This window comes from Fukomys damarensis, unplaced genomic scaffold (genome assembly GCF_012274545.1).
Source record: "Fukomys damarensis isolate Sample0158 unplaced genomic scaffold, DMR_v1.0_HiC HiC_scaffold_17, whole genome shotgun sequence".
NCBI lineage: Eukaryota > Metazoa > Chordata > Mammalia > Rodentia > Bathyergidae > Fukomys > Fukomys damarensis.
In genome coordinates this window covers 19,148,598-19,174,628 of record NW_022900929.1, presented here as the reverse complement: position 1 = coordinate 19,174,628, position 26,031 = coordinate 19,148,598, and the positions used below count along the sequence as shown (strand labels likewise).

The 26,031-nt window shown below is 39.1% G+C and overlaps 1 protein-coding gene across 9 annotated transcripts in view; it reads right to left on the bottom strand.

The window, feature by feature from the left end:
- The window catches only part of Gtf2i (general transcription factor IIi), a 74,413-nt gene that overhangs the window by 34,404 nt on the left and 13,978 nt on the right, over nt 1-26,031 (bottom strand). Inside the window, exons 3-11 of one of the 9 annotated variants that reach the window (XM_010619041.1) lie at nt 25,730-25,864; nt 24,346-24,529; nt 24,168-24,196; nt 19,233-19,287; nt 18,920-18,963; nt 16,479-16,556; nt 11,301-11,360; nt 9,272-9,328; nt 7,348-7,410 (exon numbers count right to left, since the gene is read on the bottom strand). In XM_010619041.1, the coding sequence (XP_010617343.1) occupies nt 7,348-7,410; nt 9,272-9,328; nt 11,301-11,360; nt 16,479-16,556; nt 18,920-18,963; nt 19,233-19,287; nt 24,168-24,196; nt 24,346-24,529; nt 25,730-25,864 (705 nt within the window). Of the gene's footprint in view, nt 1-7,347; nt 7,411-9,266; nt 9,329-11,300; nt 11,361-16,478; nt 16,557-18,919; nt 18,964-19,232; nt 19,288-24,167; nt 24,197-24,345; nt 24,530-25,729; nt 25,865-26,031 lie in introns of those variants that run through there. The other 8 variants (XM_019206758.1, XM_010619043.1, XM_019206759.1 and 5 more) reach the window with 8 other exon arrangements.

Genomic DNA, 26,031 nt, shown 5'->3' with positions numbered 1-26,031 from the left:
CCAGTGCGGGTTTCCAAGCCACACCAAGCTTCCCTACTCACGGGGCATGAGCACAAGCGCACTCTGCAGGGTGTTCCCTTTGTCTTGCTTTGTTCTAGTCTTGTTTTGTTTGAGACAATCTATGTAGTTCAGGCTGACCTTGAACTCATTATGTGACCCAGGTTGGCCTCGAGCTTGTGGCAGTCCTCCTGCCTCAGCCTCCCAAATGATGGGAACACAGGTGAGCATTACTACACCTGGCTTGCTTTTTTTAAAAAAACAAATTTATTATAAATTTCCTCCACCCCCATCTCTCAAACAGCTGCCTAGAATTTTACTATTTTCAAGAAAAATATTTAATGAAGATAGCTACCTAAAATTATACACATATATAAGAAAAGAAGGGCAAGCTGGGCACGACAGTACACTCAGGCTGAGAGGGGAGGATCGTAAGTGTAAGGCCAGCCAGGGCTATACAACGAGTTTGAGGCCAGCCTGACTGCACAGCAAGACCTGGTCTCAAAAACTCTAAAGAAAAGGAGGATAAAATAAATCTTGCATGGAAAAATATTTAAGCTAACACAAAACTTGAGCATACATACATACATACATACATACATATATAAATGAGAAGATGACTATATCAAGTATTTTAATGATACAAAAACATGTACATATATTTATTTCAAAGCACTTCTTGAAGCTCAGCAATTTCTCTGTGGATAAGGAATCTAACTCAGCTCTGCTACGATCTTTCAATCCATCTAACTGTAGGATCAGAGACACCTGGCTCAAATAAGCTAAGCTATGATCGCCATCTTCTAAACCCTAAAAATGTCAGGTAACACACTACCTAAGAGTTCTGCCCAAATAACCATCTATAAATCATAGAGAGGATCATTTAGAAGAATCTTTATTTAAAAACAGAGTAGAAAACAATTACGGTTACAGACAATAGCAGTGACAAAGGCCCTTCCAAGGCAGCAGTGTCCCCTGGCCCCCAGGCCACTGTCCGAAGGTGAACCGTGAACATCTGCCCAACCAGAGCCTCGGCCTGGGTTGGCTAAGCTTCCCAGGCTGCATCTTGGGCAAGAGGAGCTGGAGGAAAGCAGAATAGGCCATGACCTCCTTTCTCCTTCCCCGCTGGAGTGGTTCACTTTGTGTCAATAGTATCTTGAAAATGTTTACTGTTACAACCAATTAGAGAAGGTAACCAATACAGATAGATTCACATGCAGATCTACTTATGTGCTTCCAAAGACAAAACTGCTTTCTTACAGGGTATATGGTTATATTAGGAAAACATCATGTTAATTTTAAAAATATAAAAATAACTTCTATGTGCTGAATGTCACTTTAGGAATGAAATTCAGAAAAAAAGATTAATATAAAATATAAATGTAACAATTCCCCAAAATGAATATCATTACATATCATAAATATATACTTTGGGGGGGGGTTGAGACAGGGTCTCACTATGTAGTTGAGACTGACCTGAAACTCACTATGTAGCCCAGGCTGGTCTCGAACTCATAGCAATCCTCCTGCCTCAGCCTCCTGAGTGCTGGGATTACAGGTGTGCGCTACGCCCGGCATATATACTAATTTAAAAAACCCATAAAGAACAAGGTGTGGTGGTATAAACCTGTAATCCTAGCACTTGGGAGGCTGAAGCAGGAGGATCAAGTTCAAGGCCAGCCTAGGCTACATTAAGAGTTTGATGCCAACCTGGACTATTTAGCTGACAGAAAGCAATTAAAATGTAACAAATTTTGCAGGGCATGGTGGTACACGCCTATAAACCCAGCACTTGGGAGGCTGAGGCAGGAGGACTGCCACAAATTAGAGGCCAGCCTGGGCTACACAGTGAGCTCAAGACCAGCCTGGATTACATAACCAGACTCTGTCTCAAAACAAAACAAAAAATTACAAATTCCCTTTAAATAAGAGGTGACTATGTCATCTCAGTTTATAATTATGAAAATCCTATAAAATTTTAAAATGCTCAAAAGACTCTATAGAAAGATTAAGGTTCCAACCTAAATAGAAACATCCTTGAAAACACTGAATACTGTTTCCAAGTTTGGTCTTCAATTCTGAAAATATACATTTAAAAACCTTATTTTCCAATTTTCAAACAGATTTTAGGAACACTAAAGAGTTATTTTTATGCTGGCTTCCAGAGAGCAAAACAAAATATATTCATTTTAACTATGAATACTGCCCTTGCATTATATATTATGCTTAGGATTAATATTCTTTAGAGACAGTAAGCAATGAATTAGAAAATAAAATTATTTCCCTACAGGCTGGTGCAGCCCAAGTACCTGCAAATCCTCATTTAAATGGACTATGAGCTGCTTGACCTGAAAAGTCAAATCAGAGCACTGGACAGGAAGGAGGTCCAGGCATGAGGCTCCACGGACCCAAAGCTCCGGGAAGCGAGGAGCAGGCCTCAGGTTTTCAAGCCTGCAAAACTTACTTGAGAGCACGAGGAACGGAACAGCCTGGAGATTCTTTATGAAGCAAACTGAGCAACTGAGTGTTAAATATAACAAAGACTGCAAAATATTAAAAACCTGGCTCAGTGGAGCATGTGGAATGCTCTTGAATCACAGCTACTCAGGAAGTTGAGGCAGAATCCTCAGACCCATCCTTGGGTCCATTAGTGACTCCTAATTTTTTTTTTTTTTTTTTTTTTTTTTGGTACAGAGAATCAAACTCAGGGCCTCACACTTGCCGGGCAGGTGCTGTGCGTTGAGCTACCTTCCCGACCGTAGTGAGTCTGTCTTAAAAATAAAACAGCTGAGATGTGGCTAAGTGGTAGAGCATTTGCCTGGCCATGCACAAGGTCCTGGGTTGAATCACCAGTGTCACCCCCCCCCCACAAAATTGGTATCACACTTCTCTCCTGGGACAAATACTGAAGCTCCACCAACAAATACAGAGGGGGTGTGGTGGCACACGCCTGTAATCCCAGCACTCAAGAGGCTGAGGCAGGAGGATCGCTGTGAGATCGAGACCAGTCTGGGCTACATAGTGAGTCCCAGGTCAGTCTCAGCTACATAGTGAGACCCTGTCTCAAAAAACCAAAAAAAAAAAAAAAGTGTAGGCACTGTAAAACTTATAAAAAAATATATGGGGCGGGGGGGTGAAACAAGGACCCACTATGTAGTTGAGGGTGGCCTTGAATTCATTACACAGTCCAGGCTGGCCTCAAACTTGTGGCAATCCACCTGCCTCAGCCTCTCAAGTGCTGGGATTATAGGCGTAAGACACCACATCTGGCAGGAAAATGTATTACTCTTGACCTGAAATCCTTTCCACAAGGATAACAATTACTTATTTCTTTGTAGCAGTAAAACACCAAATAAAGCTCCAGAGATCTACCCAGTGCTCTGGCCCTTGCAATGAACACAGCTGTTTTGGTCCTCCATCAATTGAAAAAGCCAATTCAGTGAAGAAAAGACACACACTTCAACATACTTCACACTCAATCCCTAACTCAAAATGTTCACACAATCAAACCTACAATCTTTAAAATTTCAAAATATTTTAGCATGCAAAATCAGCTCATCGGGAATATTTAGCAGTGAGCCACCAGTACTAAGGAAGGTACCCCCTACACCTTTCAGAGTCAGCAGCACTGTAACTAACTCAAAATTCATGTTGAGAAGAATCTGTTTCCCTTTTGCATCATACTGTAACATATTTACCTATGTGTCTGTGCATAATACATTTCCACATGCTTGCTGGAAACTGGGGTAACAGAATAGGTGACATTATTCTCTAATAGTCTGATTTCCACCATAGTCCAATTAGTAACCTATAGTCCATAGTCCAATTAGTTTAACCTACAAACTGACACTCAAGGTTTAAATATAAAGAAATCAAGACCAGGCACTGCAGGAACTCTGGACAGAGGAGGACAGGACCTGTCACCCTCTTTTCAAAGCACTCGATGGATTTGCCTATTTGTTCAATTAAATCCTGAATACACAGAGCCAGGGATTTAGCTGAAGGGCACGAAGCCTGCCTCAAGTGCAAGTTCCTGAACTTGATCCTTGGTGCGGGGGTGGGGAGGACACACAACTCTGAATACCCAGTACAATGCTTGGCATACCCAAGGTTCTCAGTCCAATATGTGTGGGTGATTAAATTAATACATCTTCAGTTTGATTTTGACTATGTGCACAGCACCTAGTTACTTGCCAGTGTCCTAAGTAAGGGTAAACCACATGCACACTCCGTCACCAGAGGATGGCTCGCACCCGGCTGCCAATTATAAACTGCACTGTGACGTCAAAGCTCTAAAATGCTACGATCCAAACTGCTGTACAAAACTCCACTAAAACTCAGTGACAAGCAATTTGAGTATTCATTAAATGACTGCTCAGCAGAAATAAAAATCATAAAAGTTTTCATATGAACCTGCTCAGCTGCATATATTCTACAAGTCGTCTGGTAGCAAGTGCAGTACGCATGCAACGGGTGGTGATGTGGACCTGACACACATGGAAATATTTACATACACCTCTCAAAATCTGTGAGGAAAAATTTCAAAAACAGCTGACTTAGGAAGACACAAAATAAATCAGAAAATAAATGTAGTGAAAATCAATTTAAAGAAAACAATACAATTAATTAAATACAGGGTTAGGCCACAGCAGAATGAACGTAAGTGAATGACTCAGGCTTGGGACTAATTCTCTTAAAGGAAACTTCTTTTTATGAGACCCTGTCTCTAAAAATAAAGACAAAACAAGACCAAACCAAACCCCAAAATCCAAAGTGTGTGCCACTGATGAGTTCAGCAGGCTGAGCGCCTGGGAGGCGCTGCACAGACACAGCCCGCCTGCTCCCATGCCAGCGTGGCCTTGATGGAACACACAGAATCCAGACAGGACAGCGTGGTGGACGGCCTGATGACAGTGCTTCCTCAGGATGGGAATGCAGAAAGTGCATGGGAGAGAAGAGTCATCCCCAGGCAAGGAGGAGTGTCGGAGGCCCTCTTCTTCAGAGCTGGAGGAGCATTTCCTTAAACAAAACCAGACTGTCCTCCAAACACTCATTCTTCTTTTAACTGCCCTCACTTGTGAAAGGTAGGGATCTTTCTTTTTCTGTACCACTCCTTACGTGAACAGCTTCTACCACACCACTGTGAAGTGATCTCTCCACACAAACAATAAGCCAAATGTGCCCGTAACTTCTCATTTGAACTTCCCTGCTAATATTAAAAACTTAACTTTTAACTCTCCTTAACATGTGGCTTAAAAATTAAGCACTTAACTAATGATTGATATATAATTGGTAGTATATATTTGTACTATAGAAAATACTATCTTACCTGGAATTCACTGGTCTTCTAAATATAAAGAATCAATTTCGGGCCAGGGATTTGGCTCAGTGGCACTGTGCCTGAGTTCATCCTCTGGTACCCCCCCAAAAAATCAGCTTATACAGTAACATTCTACTATCTGATCACAAATTTGGATGCTAAGTCAGATATGGCTCTATGACTTAGTTTAAAAAAAAAAGAGAAGCCAGATATGGTGGCACACATCTGTAATCCCAGCACTCTGGGAGGCTTAGGCAGGATGATCACAAGTTTGAGCCCAGCCGGGCGAGCTTACCGAGATCCTGTCTCAAAAAAGACAAAATAAAATAAGTAAAAATAAAAAAGACTGGGGATGTAGCCCAGTGTGAAGGCCCCACATTCATTCTCCAGTACCGCTAATCAAGCAATCAATCAATCAATCAAAAAAGGAATAAAAGTCATCACTCCCTCCAAAAAGAGCTGAAGGTAAAAAGACTGACACATGCTTCAAGTTCATCAGCCATTCCAGATCTTCATAGTATCTCTCAAAAGTCCTAAAAAAGCACATCTAACTTTCTGAACAATTTAAATCCAACTTCTGTCTGCTTTAAGATTTGATGTATCAGTTTGGTTATTAGAAATATCTAAAACATTTACTTCTATAATGTTAATCACCTATTTTTTCTTACCTCTACAGAACATGACAAAGTGTATATTATTTACACGCTACTACAATTTTCTCCTCCACAGAGATTTTTGACAAAAAGCAACAAAACTTCCATTATTTACTACTAGACTAAAAACAATTCAAAATAGCTTTGGGGTTAATAAAATTTTATTAGAAAGAAAAAATCTGTGTATTAATTGAGGTTAATATATGAAGTATGAAAAAGGATTCTTATATTAGGCAGAGGGTACCAATCAACTCACAGAAGCAATGAAGCCAAATATATTGAGCAATTTGTAAATAACTAAGTGACAGCAGCAGGGGACAGGTTAAGAGACAAAGATCAGAATGAACACTGCACCCGCAAGGGAGCACAAGCCCAAGCCCCCAAACCCAGGAAGGTTATGCAGCAGCTGGAAAACTAAACTCATGAAAACCCAAAATGTGTGGTAACGGGAGTGCTGTGTGATGAAAGCCTGCACCAGATGCACAAGAGCACGCAGGTGCACCGTGTGCACAGAAACCACACGAGCGCCCTCTGGTGTTATTATTATTCCTGCACCACAGTAAGGTTATTCTGAGGGGGGAAATGAGACATTAACATAAAAGGGAAAAATCCAGTCCATATTGAACAATTACCAAATATGAAAAGTGATACTGTTAGTAATTTCTTAACAAAGTGGCTTATTTTTGTTTCTGTTCACTTTCAAAGAAAAAACTAGATTTGGAACAACTTTACCTATAAATTATTTTAAAATATACTTGCAGCTCTAAGCAGTGGTGAAAGGCAATATACGTTAAGCACTAAGTACTGTAGTGTTTTTAGGAGAGGGGATGACAGGAAACAACACTGACTAGCATTGTGGCATGAGAATACAGCTGCAGCTATTCAAAAGGCTGATGGAGGAGGGCAGACTGAGCCCAAGAGTCTGAGGCCAGCCTTGTCAACTTAGCATGACCCTATCTCAAAAAACAAAAATTTACTGACTAAGCTTACTTTCTCCTTCACTCTGCCTAATTAAAAATCAAGGGGTCCACCTCAAATTAAGTCTGTCACAACCCAGTCGTCTCAGGCCTGCTTTTGTGCCTACCAGGTCTGGTCATAATTTTCTTTTCAATCCCCACTGACCCTGATGGGAAAAATAGCTCGGTCTGCCTGTGGGCCAGCACTACCTTCCACAGCTCAGTGCTGTTGTCTAAACTCCCCAAGCACAGGGTGCACTGCTGGGAAGTGGGCTGCTTTGGCCGCACCAACACATACATAACTGAATTCTTCTCCCAAGTTTCCTTTAAGAATGAATGACGCATACTTAGCAATGCGAATGTGACACAAATTCTTATGACCAGAAGTAAACTTTTGGAATCAATGCTTTTAATAACTAACCTTCAATAGTCACCTCAACTTCAGGGTCCTCACTTGTTTCTGAAGGGACATGTTGAGTAGAATCTTGAAAAAAATAAAATTCTAAAATGACATTCATTATTAAGCATTTTCCATATGTTCCAACATTTTACTGATTCGATACTCCCCAAATGGCCTACAATAAATTTTAATTCATTTCATATTTATCAAAAATATTTGACCCTTTTGATTAGAAACAGGGATAAAGGAAAACTCTGGAATATGATTATATAATACCAAGTTACCTGCATTCATGGACTAAAAAAAAAAATCCATATTTATGGATGAATTAGATTATAACAATTTGACGGTTATTTTCCTGTGATAACTAGAAAACCACAGGGTAAAAAACAGACACTTTCTACTTCACACACTATTTCTCCCCTCCTTGCAGGAATTCTAGGAGTGGTTTACATTTATACTACTGAGTGTAACCAAAATGTTTAGCAATAGAGACCTCATACTAAGAGAATGACTACAGAAAATGAATAGGTGAGTATTGCCTCTTTGTATACAAGTTACTTTTTAAAACTAAGTGTTTTATTTATGCTCTTGTTGCTACACAAACCAAATGTATATTGGAATGTTAGTGCTAGCGGCTTAGCTAAAGAGTACTTCATTTTATTAGCCCTCTTTCATTTTGCAAAGGTTGAGTGATTAATTGATTTGCCAAAGACTGTTTACTTGTTAGTAAAGGAATAAAGACCACAACCCAGGTTCAACTCAAATCAATTAAGAGTGAAATACAACAATGAAAATTTCCTCAAAACAAAGTCTCTCAGAAGGTGCCATCTAACAAAGTATGTGCGCTGTGACCGGCCTCAGTCTGGGCTGCAGCGCAGAGCCCTTGTTAGAAAAGCCGCCTGTCTGGGACAAAGATGCTGCCCCCAAGGGAAGAGCAGGTTACCTTCCTGCAGCAAAACAGAAAATTCATCCACATCCATCTATAAAAGGATCGGAAAAAGAAATGTAACACAGTGTTTGAAATTAGCCTAAGAGCATCTGTAGGAGAAATGTACTCCAATTATGCAAATTCCAGGACTGAATTTGGAAAGATTAGCCTGCGTTCCAAGAACATTATAATTTCTCCTCCGTTTGTAGAACATAAAAAAATCAAACCATTTTCTAAAATAACATGAAATAGCAAATACAAGGAATATGAAGTTACGGAATAATTCCCTTTTTATTCTAGAAAAGATAATATGTGAGGCACAAAATACAATCAGTTTATGAGAGAAATGTTAATTCCAAAACAACACCCAGTTACCTTCGCAGTCACTTTCCTTGGAAGAATCTACAATGCCTCCTGTGGAATGAACTACTCAGCCCTCTTAGGAGTGGGAAGTTATCCTCAGACTAACGGTTTGACTCACTAGTCCACAACTAACAAAGCTCATGGCTGAACACTCAACCCTAAAATCAAAGTCATATAGCCAGCAAAATGACAAAGTCGTTCACGGGGCAGTAGTGAGTATAAAAATAAAAAAGTGAACTTCATTAATTTTATCTATATTTCCCTACTGAAAGATTGGGAGCATTCAGTAGTAATTTTTAAATGAAATATGACTATGGTCAGTAATAATGTCAACTCTGAAATACTGAAGCCATTTCTCCTTGAAAGATTTTTTAATACGGCAAAAGAAAACAAAATACACCCAGCGCATGACGTACCAGGCAGAGCTTTACTTACTGTGGAGTTTCTGCGCCCATGTGCTCTCTCATACAATAAGAGACACATTCCGTCTTAGATCTTTGCAAAGAGAACTGTTAGCGAGGAAAGTGTACCAAAATAGCCATCTTTTTATTTCCAAATTAAGTCATTTTAAGGAAAATATAAAGCCACACAATACAGTAAACACAAAATATCTATGGCAAAATGAAACACCACCCCCCTTTCTTTCCTAACCTTCTGCTGGAACTTCCATTTCTGTTCCTTCATTGCCCTCTGAAGAATGATGGCTTCCTAAAAAGAAAACAGACAGTATATACTAAACCAATAAAAAACTTGCCACCGCAAGAAGAAAGAAAAACTAGGTGACATTACAAACAATTCAAGATAAAATAAACAGATAGGAAATAACTCTTTAACTCAATAATAAATTCAAACAACTTTTCTAATTCCAAAAAACGTGTAATAACTATTTGGAAGCTAAAACATCTCGAAAAACATACACATACAAATGTAAATATACACAGTAAAGCTAAACAGGCTTAGTAGTATCAGTTACGACATGCTCTAACTACTGGTGGAGGCTGGGATCTGAGAAAGCACGGTTATATTTCAGGTACCATGCTCATCTGTCAACAACTACACAACCAAAACCAAATGCGAGCAGAGTCCTGCTTTGCTCAGAGACTTAAGTCTAGAAAAGCAAGTTTAGGCTGCTGTGGAGTATGTCCTGCTCTCCGTGTTCACTATGGTGGGAGCTAAGGAAACTCCATCCCCATCATCTAACCAAGCTGTGCTTAAAGGAAACACGCAAGTTAAAATTTGAGATACCACCTTTAGTTTTAAAAGCATTTTAATTCAGGTAATATAATCTGCCTGCTGCTTCTAAAAACTGGAACATAAAGCAACGTGTCAGGAGTCACAGAGTAAATAGGCTATGCCACTAGAGCAGTTTTTCACAAGGAGCAAAACAACCTAAAACAGCAGAAAGCCACAGGAGGAAGTGCTCCAGGCACTCCCAAACATACATCCTACTTCTCCAAAAATGCTGTCCTCAGTCTCATCAGTAAAAATCATTTAGAGAGGAAAGACTAATGTATTTGCCATTATCTACTGATAACTAAATTCAGAAGCTTACTAATGGTTAACGTCTAAATTGTAAGTATATCTTTATCCTGATTTTTGAAGAACATTAATTACAATCTCAAAAATGTTATTAAAATGCCAAACTAAGCTCAAAGATTTTTTCTCCAGTATTTAACTTTATATGGCATAGTTATCCCGGAATTCTTTTCCATTTAATGCTGTGAAAAATTCACCTGAACTCAAAACTACAGGTAAATTGTATACTCATGAATCAACCTTTAATTAACTTAAAATATGTCCTCTCAGGGGATGGAGATTTAGCTCAGCAGTTCAGTGGCCTGCCTTGCAAGCACAAGGACCCGAGTTCAATCCCCACTACCAAAAAAAAAAAAAAAAACCTTTTAAAAATATCTCCTCTCTATACAAACTCCTTCCCTTTCTTTTTTACCTTTTTATCTACATTTATGGAGCAGTTTTAATTTCTTTGACTGCAGTCAAAGGAAACAGTGATGTGAAGTCAAAGGGACAAAGATAAGAGGAGGCCGGTAGGAAAAGGACAGGCTGGGTAAGGACAGTGAAGGTAGCTGTTCACGAAAACAACTATTCTCTCTTTTTTGTTCTATCAAAATTTGAAATAGACAATTACATTTACATTATAAAGTAAATCTAAAGAAAATAAACCTTAAATGCTCAAAACAATAGAAATAAAAGCCATCACTTAACAACATACGATGATGAACAGGTTTGGGAACACTGTACAAAACTGCAAAGATAATCAATTAAACATAGGGATTTACAAGTGATAGTTCACAATCCTTCCAAAAGCAAAGTATCAACATGACCTTATCAATATTAACATCACTAATTATGCAATAATAACCTTACTTCTGACTATTCTGATATAAGGTATAAATGTGTACTTTACCTTAAATATGAAAGTGTGTCATGTACCCATTTCGAGATTCATTACTAGATTCACAAAAGGGAAAATTGGTTTTGAAAAATTGTTGCTTGTGAAGTTCATTTATATGTTTAAAAAAAAGGCCAATACATTTTCTTTTTTGCTTTTCCATTTGGAAAAGTAATAATATAGTTATAAATATTAAAGCACAGTCTGTCCAATATAAAGGAACATTAAAAACGAACAGGATGTGGGATAATGGAAGTGAAAAGGTTCTACCTTGCAAAGACTTCGAAAGAGGGAGTTTTTCATCAACATCATCAGTTTCAGAAGGGCCTGCTTTGGGATACAAAGATAATACTTCAAAAGTAATCCCCAAAACGGATTCTGGGTCACTTTTGTGAACAAATTTGGATGAAATATATGACAATGGCCTTTCTACAAAAAAAAGAAAAAGAAAAAGAAAAAGAAAGGACAAAATGAGCGATGTTAATTATGGTCTTAGTGAATGAAAAAAGTGTATTCAGATAAATTTTTGTATGAATGGCCAAAAGAAATTTAGAATGTGACTGGACACATGAACTGAATGGAAATGGCATGTCTGAAATGGTGGCTGTTTTTTAAAAACAGTAAAATGTTCATAACAACAAACTAACTTTTACTTAACACAGGTTTATTACAGGTATATTTGTTTATTCCTTAACAAATATTTAATCTTTTGTCATACTTAAGAAAGCTGCACAAACTGGTACACCCTTCTTACATCTCTAAGATGATGTAACCCTTTCAGTAAGCCTCCCTCTCCACTCACACATACCCTGTTCTTGCAGAATCATAAGTACTTTTTAGTAAGTTAATAAGATTTTTTGCGATTATTAATAGAACGTACTTCAGGCTAATCTTTCACAAAATGCTATGAAGATCTTGACAACACATTTATATGTATCAGCAACTTTTTAGTGATTTATCAATTTAAAACAAAACAGCTTCCGACGGCTACATCATTACATGAGCACAAAACATCTCACTATCTCCAGATACATTCCAGAAAACGTCCTAAGACATTGTGAAAGAATTCACTAATCCATATGAAATTCACAAAGGCATTTGCCAAACTACACATTACAAGTAAAGGATGCATGCACAAAGGACAGTAACTGTGGGCCAGTGGTAAACAGCCGGACGGTGTGTACAAGGCCCTGAGCATGATCCCCAGGGACAACAACATTAAAAGTAAACAACTGCATGAAAAATTAAAAAGTTTGTATTTGGAATCTCCCCTAAGAGCAAGACTGCATGGTGAGTCCTAAAGTCAAGTGCCAGACCTACTGCTTCCTGGCCATGTGACCCTGGTAGAATGTACAGAACTGGTCAAGGAAGGTGCACTGCAGAACATCTGTCTTACTGTAGCTCAATGGTAGGGCATGAGCTCGGCATAAAGCCCTGGGTTCAATCCCAGCACACAGAAAGAGAACAGAGCAGAAAAGAGGGGAGAAAGAGAAAGGGAACCTCAGGAGCCAAAGCTTTAGCTGCTAATCCCAACCTTAACTATGTGACTTTCTCGATATTAAAGCCTTCTGGGGTGGGGGCAGTGGGACTGAGCCTGCAGCCTGTGCACCCTGTACACTGGCTCCATTTCTCAGCCACGGCTATAGCCTAAGAGGCTGACATTAACTACACCCACATTTCTTAATTAACTGTGTCACCGATTTCTAATTTACATTATGTTCAGGGAATTCACTAAGGCCACCTATGAAAAAAATATCATATATAGTCCACTTTTTAAAAGTTTCTCTGTAGGGGGCAGGACCAGGGAGTACTAGGGAAGCACTCCATCACCGAGTCCTGCAGTCAATTTTTATAAACGATTTCTGTTTTCTAAATAAACATGTATTTGCTGGATATATTATTCTCTGTATGTATCAATTGGCTTTCTCTTGTTAGCTGTACTTCCAATATTCTATTTAAACATAGATATTCATCAGCTTAGTATGTTAGCCATTAAAACCTCCCACGTGATACAGAGATAATTTATAAATTTATCATGATTCTGTTAATTACTTCTGCTTTTACTCGGAAGTCACACAGGGACAATCAAATGAATGGTTGCAATATCAACTTAGGACTTATTCCTTTATATATTATGGATTTTCTCTCTATGCCTTTTTGAAAATAGTTAATAGTTGTAAAGTTTGACTAGGAAAATTTGAAATCAAGAGGAAACACAGCACCTGAGACTAACAATTATGATAACATCATTACATGAGAACCATTGGGAGTTCTTCTAAAAATACATCTGAATTTCCATTTTAGTATAAAATAACTTTATTTAGACAGTCACCTTTATCCAATTACACAAACTTTTTACCTAAATTTGTTACCTTTTTTTAAAAAAAGTGTCATTTTCTTTTTCTTTCTCTCTCTCACTTTTTTTTTTCCCTGGTACCAGGGATCAAACTCAGGACCTTATGCTTGTGAGGCAGGCAGCAGAACCACTGAGCTAAATCCCAGGCCCTAAAATGGCATTTTCAAAAGGAACAAAAAAATGCCTTTTTAAGTAGAGAGTACTTGTTCACAGATGTAACCATCGCCCAGCCTCCAGTCCTCACAGTGTGACACTGCACTGCGCTGGGTATCATTTCAGCTCACAATGACCTAACAATCACATAAACATCAACCTGAACAGAGGTGACAGATGAAGTGTATCACAACCATACATGTAAGTACTACAGGATTTGTCACCTGCTTATGACAAAAGAAAAATCTTGAAGGCCATGTTAAATTACACACTGTATGAAAACAACATGCTGTATGCTACTCTTTGTGTCAGTTTGAAAACTAAGCCAATAGTACACATAAAACGTATTTGTATAGATACAAAGACAGGCATTTCCATGGAAATCGATGCACAGTAAAAGTTATCACAAAGAGGAGCTGGGGATGTAGCTCAGTGGCACTGTGCCAGCCTCGCAAGCACGAGACCCTGAGTCTAATCCCCAGTACTGGGAGGAAAAAAATGTTATCAGAAAAATAGTCCTCAACTTCCAAGAGAAGTCAGGCATGGTGGCTCCCAGCACTCGGGAGGCTGAGGCAGGACGACTGCCATGAGTTTCAGGACAGCTTGGACTACATAGTAAGTTCAAGGTCAGCATGAACTATATAAGAAGACTCTGTTTCAACAAAAATTTCCAGGAGAAAATAGTGAGAACTGTGGGAAAATATTTGGGAGAGCACAATGAGGTCTTCAATTACATATACACATGTTATTTCTTGGAGTTGTGAATGCAGACAGAATATTAAGATTCAGACCTGGGCAGATTTTTATGTTTGCAGGTTTTGAATATTAAATTTTTAAAGAAGCATTGTTTAATGCACCATGCCAAGTAAATGCTCTGTAAATACAAATAATAAAGTCTCAAACACTACACTGTATAAAAAAGGTTGAAAGAATACATGCCAGAACATTCTATTTTAATATTAAATACAGAAACAAGCAAAACCAATCTAGCTGTTCAGAACACTGGTCCCTAACAGGGAGGAAGCCCAGGGAGAAGAGCTCCCAGAACACTGATAAAAGATCTTCCAAATGCCTGAAGCAAAACCGCTAAGCCAAAACCAACCACAAATAGACCAATCCACCAAGGCTACAGAAAATCCCAGTACACTTCATGGGAACTGGCAAAAAAAATCAGAAAGAATACAGCCAACCCAAAAACCTCTACCAATCAACACAAATTAAATGACATTTCAGAAAATTCTGAAAAAGAATGAAGTCGGATGATATTCATAATCTGACTCCAAGAAATACTATAAATTTGTAAGTGGAAAGGAAAGGGTAACACCAGCAATGACAGACGCATGTATCAGTGTCCCAGAATACACACCAGAATTGCCAGATGCAAAAGAATTCGATGGGAAAGTGAGGCATGGTGGCACATGCCTGTGATCCTGGCACTCTGGGATTATGATTCCATTCACACAAATTTCTAAGAAATATAAAACTAAAATGGTAGAAGATTGATCAGTGGTTGCCTAATGACTAGAGAAAGCATGAATTACACATGAATTACAAAGAATGACACATGGAACATTTGGGGTAATGGATATTTAATTATCTTGGTTGTGGTGAAGATATCTTAGGTACATACATGACAAACACAACCAGAGTTTACATTTACATTTTTAATGTTTAATGGAGTATAATTATGCAGTCATAAAAAAATAAGCTGGTAATAAAAAGTAGATAACATTCTTCTAAAGTAGAACACATTAATGCATAAAGTATCTAGTGTGAAATTTTAGCCTTCAGTTCTATCCAGAAAATTAATCAAGAAGATAATGGACTCTGTTGTGATAAATTAAAAGTGTAAATAAGAATCAAAATGTACAATTGATATTGTGTAACATGAAAAAATGTCTAAAGGTGTAGGGGAAGTGGGAGGGGCAGGGGAAAACTAAGAAGGGAAAAGAAGAAAGGAGAATGGAAACAAGGTCTCTGTAAATAGGTAAGAAGGAGGGGGCGAAGGGAGGGCAGGAGAACAGGGAAAAAATAAGAACCAAGACCTGTCACGTAAAGGTACGAGATCCCAATGATGAATGTAATTGTATTGTATACCTAAAATATACCAATAAAGAAAAAAGAAAAAAAAAGATAATAGAACAACATGACAAGAGCTAAAATTAGCCACTGTTGTAAATTTCATAGATTTTCAAGATAATGATAATACTTAGAAATTTTGTTTATTTCTAATAGACTGGGGAGGGGAGCCTTCAGATATAGCTCAGTGGTATAATTCTTGCCTAGCATGCACAAGGCCGTGGATTTGATTCCAAACAGTGCAAAGGACACAAAAACAAAAACAAAAAGTAAAGGCAGGAATAGTGGTGCACACCTGTAATCCCAGCACTCAGGAGGCTGAGCCAGGAGGATCACTATGAGGTTGAAGCCAGCCTGGGCTAGACAGTGAGTTCAAGGCCAGCCTGAACTAACAATGAGACCCTCCCTGCCTCAAAAACAAAAGCAAAAACAAAACAGAAGTGGGGTAAAGAAGGTAGAAGAATGATGGATGGACATGATCAACAGAAAACATATATACACTGTAAATATCACAGTGAATGCCACTAATTTCCATAATTAACATTATTATAATAAAAATAAAGAAAAGTTCCAAAGACCTTACATTTTACAAACAATACCAGAAACTGGAACTGAACTTTTAAGTTCTGCCACAATCTTAGCTCATCTTTTTAAGAATATTAATAGCTATTTTACATTTCCCCTACATATTATATTATTGCATCATTTTTCAAATGTTCTATCCCTGTGGTGAATTTTAAGTATATATGCTAATCATGGACCAATCAATAAAATGACATTTAAGAGATTCAGGTAAAAAGACAAATTTTAACTTTAACTACTAATATGATTTGGGAAAACAATGCATTAAGTAATATCACCTTGAATGTTATATTGATAGTAATCAGGGTCTTCTGACTCCTCCTTTACTGTCACAGCTGCCATTTCCAGGGAAATGCCTATAAAAGCAGAAGCAATCCTACAGTTAACAGCAGGGTATCCAGTTAAGATTGCATTGAGAGAGAGAGAAAGAGAGAAATGAGAGAAAGAGAGAAAGAGAGAGAGAGAGAGAGAGAGAGAGAGAGAGAGAGAGAGAGTGTGTGTGTGTGTGTGTGTGTGTGTGTGTGTTTAAAGGATTTGGGGAGGATAAAATTTGATAGGTAGCAGGGAGAAAAAAAATCGTTCATAACGGCAACCAAGACAAAGCCACTATTAATCTAGGATTATTCTCTGCTAATTTTTCCCACAAGTTCTCATCGCTGCTGTCTTTTCATCCTCTACCTAGATGATGTATTAGTTCAATAACAAGAAAGTGAATCAATCTCTCTGATTAAGTCATCGGGTATTTACAGATGAAACTGGAAATTCCTTCCATAAGATGCTTTCTGAACTAATTTGAAAGCACAGTAAAGGGCGCTGTGTTGGCAGACTCTGCAATGGGAAGTTCAGATGTGACACAATGGCAGCTCTTTCCTGTGCTCTAGAAGAGGTCAGATGAACAAGTGTCACTACTGTGCAAAGACGTGACATTCTGTTATGTATGACTGAATTTTTGGAGCCCACCTGTAGCCTATCTGGCAGGTTATTTATAAATACCATAAAAACTTTTTTTTCCCTTCTAATCACTAAGGAAAAGATAAACTGCATTAGCAATAATAACATACTACCCCCCTAAATTACATATTTTTTGTTGAAATATGGTTCGTTTTGCTCTTTGTTTTGTTGTCTTGCATTCGGTGCCAGGGATCGAACTCAAGACCTTGTACTTCCAAGTGTGGTACCCCTGAGCTAAATCCCTGGCCCTGTTCTGACTCTTAACACAGTCTTTGAGTAACAAAAAATGATTCCAATAAAACTGTCATCAGGAGTCAGGGGAACAGGTGCATGCCTGTAATCCCAGCTACTTGGGAGGCTGAGGCAAGAGGATGACAGCCTGAAAAGCCTATTGAGGCATAATCTCAAAAAATGGGTTTAGGGCTAGGAATGCAGCTCAGGGATAGAGCACTTCCTCAGCATGCCCAAGGCCCCAGGTTCATCTTCAAAATATAACAAAAAGTTTGGCCAAGGTAGAGAAAAACAAAAACCTTCCTACAGTGCAGGGGGAAACATAAAAGAGCAGAGTCACTGGGGAGAAAAGTTTGGCACTTCACATCACAAGAAACAAAAATATACTTCCCCATGAAGACACACACTGGATGTTTGCTGCAATGCTATTTACAACAGCCAAGAAATGGAAACAACTCAAACATTTACTGAATGGTACAGGTAGAAAGAAGAAGTAACATCCATACAACAGTGTAGTATTCAAGTGTAAAGTGCTTAGATGCTAACCTTTTTTTGAACAAGGGCCTCAAAATATGGTGCACAATTAAGGAATCAAAATGCAAACTACTACAAATTGAATAATTCCACTTACATGAAATGTCAGAGTAAAACAAATCCATAAAAACCGAAAGAAGATTAATTATGATAACAAAGACTGACGGAAATGGGCACCAGATTTTGGATAACAGAAATGTTCAAAATCCAGATTACAGCGATCAATGCAGAACTTGCTAAGTTTACAAAACAATGCATTTGAACCATAAAGCAGGTGACAGGCTAGGGCTGCAGCTCAGGGGTAGAGTGCATGTCTAGCAAGTGCAGAACTCTCAGTTCAATCCCCAGCACTAGAAAAACAGCAAGCAAGCAGGTAATTTTTTTTGGAGACAGGGTCTCACTATGTAGTTCAGACTGAGCTGGAACTCACTATGTAGTCCAGGCTGGTCTCGAACTCACAGCAATCCTCCTGCCTCAGCCTCCCAAGTACTGGGATTACAGGCATGTGCCACCACACCCAGCCAGGTGATTTTTATGGCATATAAATTTACAAATTCTATCTCCACAATGCTGCCCTTAAAAAAAAAACTATGTATGAAAAAGGAGATAAGAAAATACCAAAAACAGTTTAGAGTTAAAAATATTCCCCTTGGCAAGTAGCCAATGGGAGTGCAAAGGGAACAGAACAGAACAAGAGTACTGATTTTTTGTAAAGCGCACTTTGTAATGAGGTTACCTTTCATCTAAATTTGCTGGGGGGAGGGAGGGCACAATATATTTTACCTATAAAATGTAATGATCAACAATCTTCTGGTTACCACATATGAGCAAACTCTCTTCAGAGGCCTCACTATACAATGTAATATTAACCAGAAGTCATTGTTGGAAAATATTTGTAGTGCTTGCCCATTTCTCATCAAGACAACACGATAATAAGTCAAAATATAACTTCTAAAATAAGGAAAATTCTTCTTTAGTTTTACAACTGATTTGAAAAGCATACCAGAATCTTCTGTGGGTTCAGTTTTCACTTTGATGGGGCCACAACTGAAAGAAGAGATAAATCTAAATTAAACTATGCAGGGGTAAAAACACTCATATAGCACTACTCAAATGAAACCCACAGCATGGTCAAGGATATCAGTTTCATCTAGAAAACAAAATTATTCAAAACACCTACATCACAAAGTACCTTTTCCCAAGGCCCCCAGATAACGTAACTGCACACTGAACAGAGAAGTGTGGCACACGGCCTTTTTAATAGTCTAATGACACCCAGGCATGGCAGTTTACTAGCATAGTAAGTTAGGGTTTACCTTCCACCTGGAGACAGGATTGACCTTTCAGAATCTGTTACCATTACTCGACCACCTACAAACAACAACAACAACAACAATTTAGATTTAGGTTTCCTCAAAACTTCAAATATAACTCATGTATCCTGCCCCAGGCTTTATACAACAGCAAGGAGTAAGGGCTGGGTCATATGAGAATAACAACAGTACATACTTTGTTTTCGACAATCACCTAAGAACTTTTCAACTTTTCACCTACTAGCATCTTTTTTTAACGAAAAAACTCAGACTTCTGTCAATGAAACAAATACAGATATATATTATTTCTCAAGTAAGGTAAACTAAAACCATGCTGATACATAAATGATATACATTGCTATTAATGCTTACCAGTCCAATTATTTAAATACAGGATGACCAAAAATTGCAGTTTTTGTTAATTTCTCTAACAGAAAATGTTATCTAATGAAAATGTTATCAAATTTATATTCATAGCCAGGTGGGGTGGCGCACGCCTGTAATCCAGCACTCCAGAGGCTGAGGCAGGAGGATTGCTGTAAGCTGAGGCCAGCCTGGGCTACATGGTGAGTTCAGGGCCAGCCTGAATTACAGACTAAGAAATAAATAATACATTTATATCCAACAATTTTTCTGTGTATGGTTCACCTTAAAACATTAATACACAATGGAACGTTACAATCTGAACAGTACTATCTATTCTTTTTCCAAATTCTTTTCACATTACTGTCTTTCTTTGAACAACACACTTCTCACTGTTGTGCTGGCCTTTCTCTTTTTTTCTCTGGGTGGTACAATTTCTATAATAAAACATCTATCCACTAAACACAATGCTGAAAACGTGGATGATGGGTGTCCTGGTTGGTGTTTTGCTATCCTGTGTTTTTCAATTATTTGGTCTATTAGACTTTACCTAAGTTGTAAATGACGTTTTGAACCCCCTTGTTTTGAATAAGTAACAAATGAGTGCCATACTGTTTGGTCCAGAAGGTGCATAAATGCTTTATAACAATACTTTTTCCCTCCCTTTTGATTAAAGGAGCGCTTATTAGATACTGGTCAACTGTCAACACCACCCAGAGAATTATTACAATCACTGACCACTACTGGAATTTTTAGTTTCATTTCTTCTTTCTAGGTCTATCATTTCTGTATTATGAATAGTAGACTATAAGGAGATGTCTTCTTTTGTGTTCCCATTTCATAACGTAAGATTTCTCCCTCTCTGATATGCTGAAATTTCTCCCTTTTCCCATTTTTTCTTTTGCAGATCTTCTGACACTTCCTTCTTATTCAGTCTCAGTGTCCCAAATGTGTCTGTTTTGTATTGCAAAAGAATATCACTGAGTTCTGGGGAAGTATAAAAATTATCTTATATAATGTACTTATAGTGTTTTTATAGACTGTAGCACAGAATTATAGGTTATTTTTAAAATAAACATGTATTAGTAAAATAAAGCAACCAGAACTTATTATTAGATTTCATTAGAAACAATCATTAAAGGCAAATATTCTAAATAAAAATGTATGCAAAAATAGTCAATATAAATAAAGCAAACAAACTGACCTACGAATGTATCTCCTGCAAACAAGAATGGGACTGGATGAAACGACAGCTGCCCAAGCAATGCTGGGGACAGTCAGTACGTTAACAAACAAACATACCGCACAACTGATGCACAGGTAAAGTGTCAAGTGGTCAAGACTAAACCCGGCCATGTGTGGCAGCGCACACCTCTAATCCCAGCACTCCGGGAACCTGAAGCAGGAAGTCTGCCAGAGCTACTTAGTAAGAGAGACGCTGTACCAAATTACACAGAGAAGTGGAAAGGGTTGGGGACGAAGCTCAGTGTGAAGAGGTTCAGGGCCAGGGAGGAGGGAGGGGAAGAGCAGCAGCAGCTTAGAAGGACCGGAAGGCAATGGCTGCTAACAGGTAAGGGACTTCTTTTGGGGGTGATGGAAATGTCCTGAAATTAGTAGTAATAGCTGCTCAACTTGAAATTAAAAATCACTGAATTGAATACTTCAAAATGGTAAACTTTACAGGCAAATTATACTGCAATTGAGAAGAAGAGGAAGAGACAGAAGTGTGAATGAGAGTAACTGCACCAAATGATGAAGATGTAGAACTGGCTTTTCATGTAACAATCACTTCAAAACTCCATTTTGCAACTTCTTAAAAAGTTAAACTTGTAACTACCAGATTACCCAGCACTTCCTGTAACAGTAAAGAAATGTCAATCACCAATACTCAACACCAGATCAAGGAATAAACCAATCACGATACACTGCAATGTAAGGAAAAGTGAAATCCTACTTGGCAAATAAAACAGAATGAACTACTGATACATAAAACACAGATGAGTTTCAAAATAAACTAGACAAAAGAGCACATACAATACGACTCCACTCATATGAAAACAGGTAAAATGCAAATGACTCTATGGTGGCAAAGACAGCACTGCTGTGGCCTGGGGACAGGAGGAGCAAAAGGCAAGTTCCTCCTCTCTTCCTCACTCCACCCCACCCTGGCACTGGCCCTCAACCTCTTCACACTGAGCTTCGTCCCCAGCCCTTTCCACTTCTCTGTGTAATTTGGTACAGCGTCTCACTAATAGCCCTGGCAGACTTCCTGCTTCAGCTTCCCGGAGTGCTGGGATTAGAAGTGTGCGCCGCCACACATGGCTGGGTTTATTCTTGACCACTTAACACTTTACCCGCACATCACTGGGGCAGGCAGCGCATTTTCAGTACTGACCGCCGGTCCCGTCCCCCGCAATGGCTACTACGGAAGGCTGGGAACAGGTGCGCTCAATCTCCTGACTGCGATGCTGGTTCCACGATATACACAAGGGAGACAGGTGACCAAATTTTGCACCCTATGTATCTGTAGTCTGTCAGATGTCAATTACATCTCTCTCTTTTTTTCGGGGGGGTACTAGGCATTGAACTCAGGTCCTTGCACTTGCAAGGCAGGCAGCGGCACCACTGAGCTAAATCCCTAACCCTAGATGTCAATTACATCTTAACAAAGCCTTGCCTTCAATCTCACACAACACCCTTGCTGGTCAACTAAGTTTTAACAAAACTGCCAGGGCAACCCACAAAGGAGAGCTTCCTCGATAAAGTAGTAATAGTGAAAATTTTATTTTTTCACCATGCTGAAAATGTTTTCAAAAGATTATTTAAGCCAGGCACGGTGGCACACACCTGTCATCCCAGCACTCAGGAGGCTGAGGCATGAGGATTGCTGTGAGTTTGAGGCCAGCCTGAACTACATAGCAAGACCTTGTCTCAAAAAATAAAACAAACAAACAAAACATTTATTTAACAAAAGCATGGAATGTGAGCCAGGCATGACACTGAACACCTGAAATCTAGCACTCAGGAAGAAGACTAAGGCAGGAGGAAAGCAAGTTTGAGGCCAGTGTGGGCTACATAGTAAGTCTGATGCCAGTCTTAGCTACATATTGAGATCTTTTCTCAAAAAACAAACAAAAAAAGCCAGGAGTGATGACATGTATCTATGATCGCTATACTCTGGAGGCTGAGGCAGGAGGAGAGAGGGCTTGAGGCCAGCCTGAGCCACAAACCGAGTTCAAGGTCATCCTGGGCTACTACATAGCAAATCTGAGGCTAGCCTAGGCACATGAGACTCGCCTCAGTTCCCTGTCAAAAATATAAGAGACTTGGGCCAGGGATGCAACTCAGCAGCACCCACACCTGCCTGGCAAGCCCAAGGTCCTTAGTCTGATTCTGGGTACAGAAAAAAAAAAAGCAACCCTAGGGCCAGAGATTTAGCTCAGTGGTTCTGCCGCCTGCCTCACAAGCACAAGGTCCCAAGTTCGGTCCCCAGTACCCACCTGCAAGCAACTCTAATACAATTGTTTCCAGGTTCCATCAAAAGGGAAACAGAAAGTAAAGTTGTTCCCCATCCAATCCTAGGCTCAGACACACCAAAGAAAGTAAAATGTGTGCATGTATGTATCATTTTTTGCTTTATCCTTACACAGCTAAGAGGTTTCCAATGACTATGTTATTTTCAAAAGTCTCAAACTTGGCCCTAAAGGGTGCCACTTACTACTGTATTTTGCACATTTCTCCTTCAAACAGAATGGTTAGACTTCCCTAAAGAAGTCCTGTTGGAATCCTTCTTGCTCTTTGGGGGTCCAGCAGAATGTCCTCCTCCTGACCAACCCCCTTGGTGAGCTCCAAGGAACCTGGCCGCTAGTGAACTTCCACCACATGTCCTCTGAACCATTATTACAGAGTGATGCCAGCTGTGTTCCTGCTACAACTGCTTTAAGGACTTGTCTATCTTCCAGTGCACACCCGGCCCTCCAAGAGCTTTAATGAGACTGAGGGTTAGGGTTAAGATAGCTCAGTGGTACACTGCTTACGCTGTCTAGATGGGCGAGGCACTTGGTTCCATCCCCAGAACCACAAAAACAAAGCTTGAATGCCACGTGTAGCTCTCTATCCCCTCTCCCCAACCAATGGTTTGCCCAAGAATGTTTTGCCATATCAATGCACATTAGATAAATTAAATCCTGCTCATAATTCTGTACAAGATATCACAAACATAAAACTTTGGCTCTCCACATAAAACAAGCAGCTGAGCTAAAACAAAACCAAGCCTTGTGCCGGAAACGCCCATGGTTCCAGTACTTGGGGGCGGGGCTGAAACAAGAGAACCTGGAGTTCAAGGCCAAAATGGGTTTCATCCTAGAAAATGGGTTTCATTGTAAGGACCCAACTCAAAAGAAAACTTTCTCAGCTCACTGAACCTTTTCCTAGTTTATCACAACCCCCACTCCAAAATATCTTAAATCACCATCTCAATAAAAAAAAAGAGAGAGAAAGCATTAAAATGCATTAAAATCTGGCAAAAAGAATTAAAGACCAGCCAGCTATCATGTAAACAAAGCAGCCACTTACCTAGGTGTTTCTTTGGCTCTAGGAAAGGTCTGAATTGAAACAAAACAAAAACTATGTATGAATACACAAAATTAATATAAAGCATAAAATATTAATAGTATTTTAACATTAAAGTAAGCTAAATATTCAACTTTATCTGAATAAACTGTTGATGGCTAAGAAGGGAGAAAGCATTCACCTCTTAATGATAAATGAAATCCCTGCTTTGTTCTCCAAAATCCACTTCAGGGTCGCAAGATCGTAATTTTCAGGGTGTTTAAAGGTAACCCCTTCCGGAAGCCCCTGCACCATCACAGCCGACTGGTCTCGCAGCATTTTCTCATATGGAACAGGCACCACTGTGGATTTGCCTAAAGCTTTCCCTGAGGGAGCCAAAAAGAGATCAACACCCGTCAAACAGCGAAAATTAAAAAACAAACGGTTAGGGGCCGGGGATTTAGCTCAGTGGCACCATGCCTGCCTTGCAAGCACAAGTCCCGAGTTCAATCCTTGGTACCAAAAAAACCACAAAAAACAAAAAACTAAACCATTAGCAGCTCATCGCAGCTTAACAAATAGCATTCATTTTCTTTTATAGTACTGGGTTTCAAAACTACTTTAAAATAGTATTCCCATGTTACTTGAAGTTCTAAACCTAAAGCAGATCCAAAGGACCAAAATGTAAAGTACATAAATTATTTTACTCTAAAATCTACAGGAGAGAGTAAGAATGGCTAATTTCTTGTACTATTCTCTGTCTTTAAAATGTTCCACACTTCCAGGTACAGTGGTGCAAGCCTATTAACCCTGTGTGCTCAGGAGGCTGTGGCAAGAGGATCACAAGTTTAAGGCCAACCTGGGCAACTCAGAGATACTGTCTCATAATAAGAAAAAACAAAAAGGCAAGAGGGCAGAGCCCAGGGGCAGAGCACCACTGGGTCTGACCGTAGGACCAAGGGGTCCCAGGGCAGCGGGGGTGAGGCTGGGGATTTTGGGTAGTGGTGATGCTGTGGTCCCCTCTGGCTTAACACATGTGGTCAAATACAATTCAGTCAGGTCTGGAAGCCTGACAAACCCAACTACTATCATAAAATACCAGGAAACTCTTAAACTAATATTCTCACTGAAAACACTGGGTACATAAACTTTCACTGCTGTTCACTCGGCAATGAGTCTTGGAGAGGCTAGAAATGCCATTTCAGAGTTGACTTTCCCCAGTGCACACTGCCCCTTCTCTAAAAAGCTCCACTGTACATGTGGCAGATTAACCAAGGTGCTCTGAGAGAACTGGGGAGATCAGCAGCACGTGTGTCAACAACTCTCACACAAGCGTTTCTGAATCCCTTCAAGATGGAAATGGAAAGAAAAGCTGTTCTTGTTTAACCCTGTATGTGAGAATTCATCTATTCAATCTGTGAAAATGTATTACATGACTGTTAACTACATAATCTACTTTTAGATAACTTAATTATATAATGTATCTCTTCAAATTAAAGTGTATTCCCAATGATCAATGTAACTGTATTATATACCTAAAATATACAGTGAACTTAAAGAAAAAATTTAAAATGTATTGCTTTTACCATAGCAAAAGCAGAAATAGTCCTCAACGGTTTTTCTAAGTGTTTCAATTTCCACTGCATCCACACTCATCCGATTTGCCTGGGCTGTAGATTTCATTTTATGCATCTCTGCGGCTTTTTCTTCTTCTTCAACACCTAGAGAATAATTAATGTTATAATGGTCCATACCCGTAAGCTTACTATTTGGTTTTTATTAAGAATATTTTTAGGGGGCCGGGGATTTAGCTCAGTGGTTCCGGCACCTGCCTCACAAGCACAAGGTCCTAAGTTCGATCCCTGGTACCAAAGGGGGAAAAAAAAAA